General features: G+C 33.5%; 1 protein-coding gene across 1 annotated transcript; it reads right to left on the bottom strand.

Moving 5' to 3' along the window:
- Positions 1-304: 304 nt before the first annotated feature.
- Positions 305-996, bottom strand: LOC106755723 (glutaredoxin-C9). Its single transcript, XM_014637933.2, has one exon. It carries the CDS (start codon positions 793-795, stop codon positions 352-354), a length of 444 nt encoding a protein of 147 aa, XP_014493419.1. The 5' UTR covers positions 796-996; the 3' UTR covers positions 305-351.
- Between the last annotated feature and the right edge of the window lie 518 nt (positions 997-1,514).

Raw genomic sequence — 1,514 nt, 5'->3', positions numbered from 1 at the left:
TATATATATATATATATATATATATATATATATATATATATATATATATATATATATATATATATATATATATATATATATATATAAAAGTACAAAATCTGTTATCTATGACGCGTCATTTCATTTTGTTCTATTGTATCATAACTTTACCCATTAGTCTAATGGAGTCTCCTCCACTGTAAGTAAACAGCTCTGAAATTTCTGTATCAATTTCTAGACATGGAAAAACATAGTTTTGTATTAATTATTTTTTGTCTCTACAACCTCACAAAGAGAAGGAAATCAAGATATATCGGAATGAACATATAATAATGAATAAGAAAAGGAATTAATTAAGGAAAGTGGAAAAAACTAGAGCCATAGAGCTCGTGCTTCTTTGAGTATTGGAACCAATTCCCCAGAAATATGAGTGGCCATAAGACGTTCCAATCCCCCAAACAATTTCCCACCAATAAAAACCGCAGGTAACTGCATGTTGTTTTCTTTGCCACCCACAATTGCTTCCAACTCTCTAATCACACCCACTTCGTCCTTCTCCTCCACCTCGTGCATGGCGGGGTTCACCCCAAGACCCAGAAGCAACCGCTGCACCACGTGGCTCATGCAGCAACCGCGCCGAGCGAAGACTATAACCGCGTTCTCTAAGACCATGTTTGGCACCATTTTGGTGGAAACAAAGGAGGGAGTAATGCTACTAGTGTTATTAGTGTTGTTGATAGAACTAGTGAAGTGAGTAGTGGTGGGGGAGGATGAGATGAGAGGTTGCCATGATCTATAAGGAATTGCTTGTTGCATGATTTTTGACTTTTGAGGAAGTTAATGATTGGTAAAGAGAGTGAAGAAGAAGAAGAAGATAATGATGAAGACGATGATGTTGTGTGAGTTTGATAAGGTTGTTAGATTTTGGCTATGGAGGGTGAATATAAATGGGGAAAGGAAGAGAGAGTGGGGTGAGTTGTTGATGATTTGAAAGGGTCATTAGCTTGTAACGTCAACGACAAATAAGGTTATTATTAATATTTTATTTTTCTAAGTTTCTAAGATTACGCGGTTTTATTTGGTCGTCTCACGTTTGAGGTTCTGTCACTTCATTTTTTCTTTATTTTCTACGTTGTGGTTTTGGACGGTCATCCCACTCTGCAAAACACTGCTGCTAGTGTTGGACTAAACGCTCTGCAACGTTTTCCTCCCATGTGTATCATTACATTTAAAATAAAATAATAAAAAAATGCAGCTAAGAATGTAATATTATAAGTCATTTGTACTCGAATCAAGCAAGAGCGAACGAGGGAATTTTTCAAACATTATAAAATAATTCATTTTCGTGATCTTCAAAACACTTTCTTATATGCATATGCATATGGACTATTATTTACAGGGTCAAGTTAGATAGTTAGAGATGGGTATAAATATTTTTATAAATATTTAAGAAATTTGAAATAATAAATATAACGGATCAAGTAAATAAATTTAGTTATAATAAATTTAATATTAAGTTTAAAATTAATTAATAT

Source organism: Vigna radiata, chromosome 2, assembly GCF_000741045.1.
Source record: "Vigna radiata var. radiata cultivar VC1973A chromosome 2, Vradiata_ver6, whole genome shotgun sequence".
Lineage (NCBI taxonomy): Eukaryota > Viridiplantae > Streptophyta > Magnoliopsida > Fabales > Fabaceae > Vigna > Vigna radiata.
The sequence above is the reverse complement of the archived record's forward strand: the minus strand, read 5'-3'. Positions and strand labels throughout refer to the sequence as shown.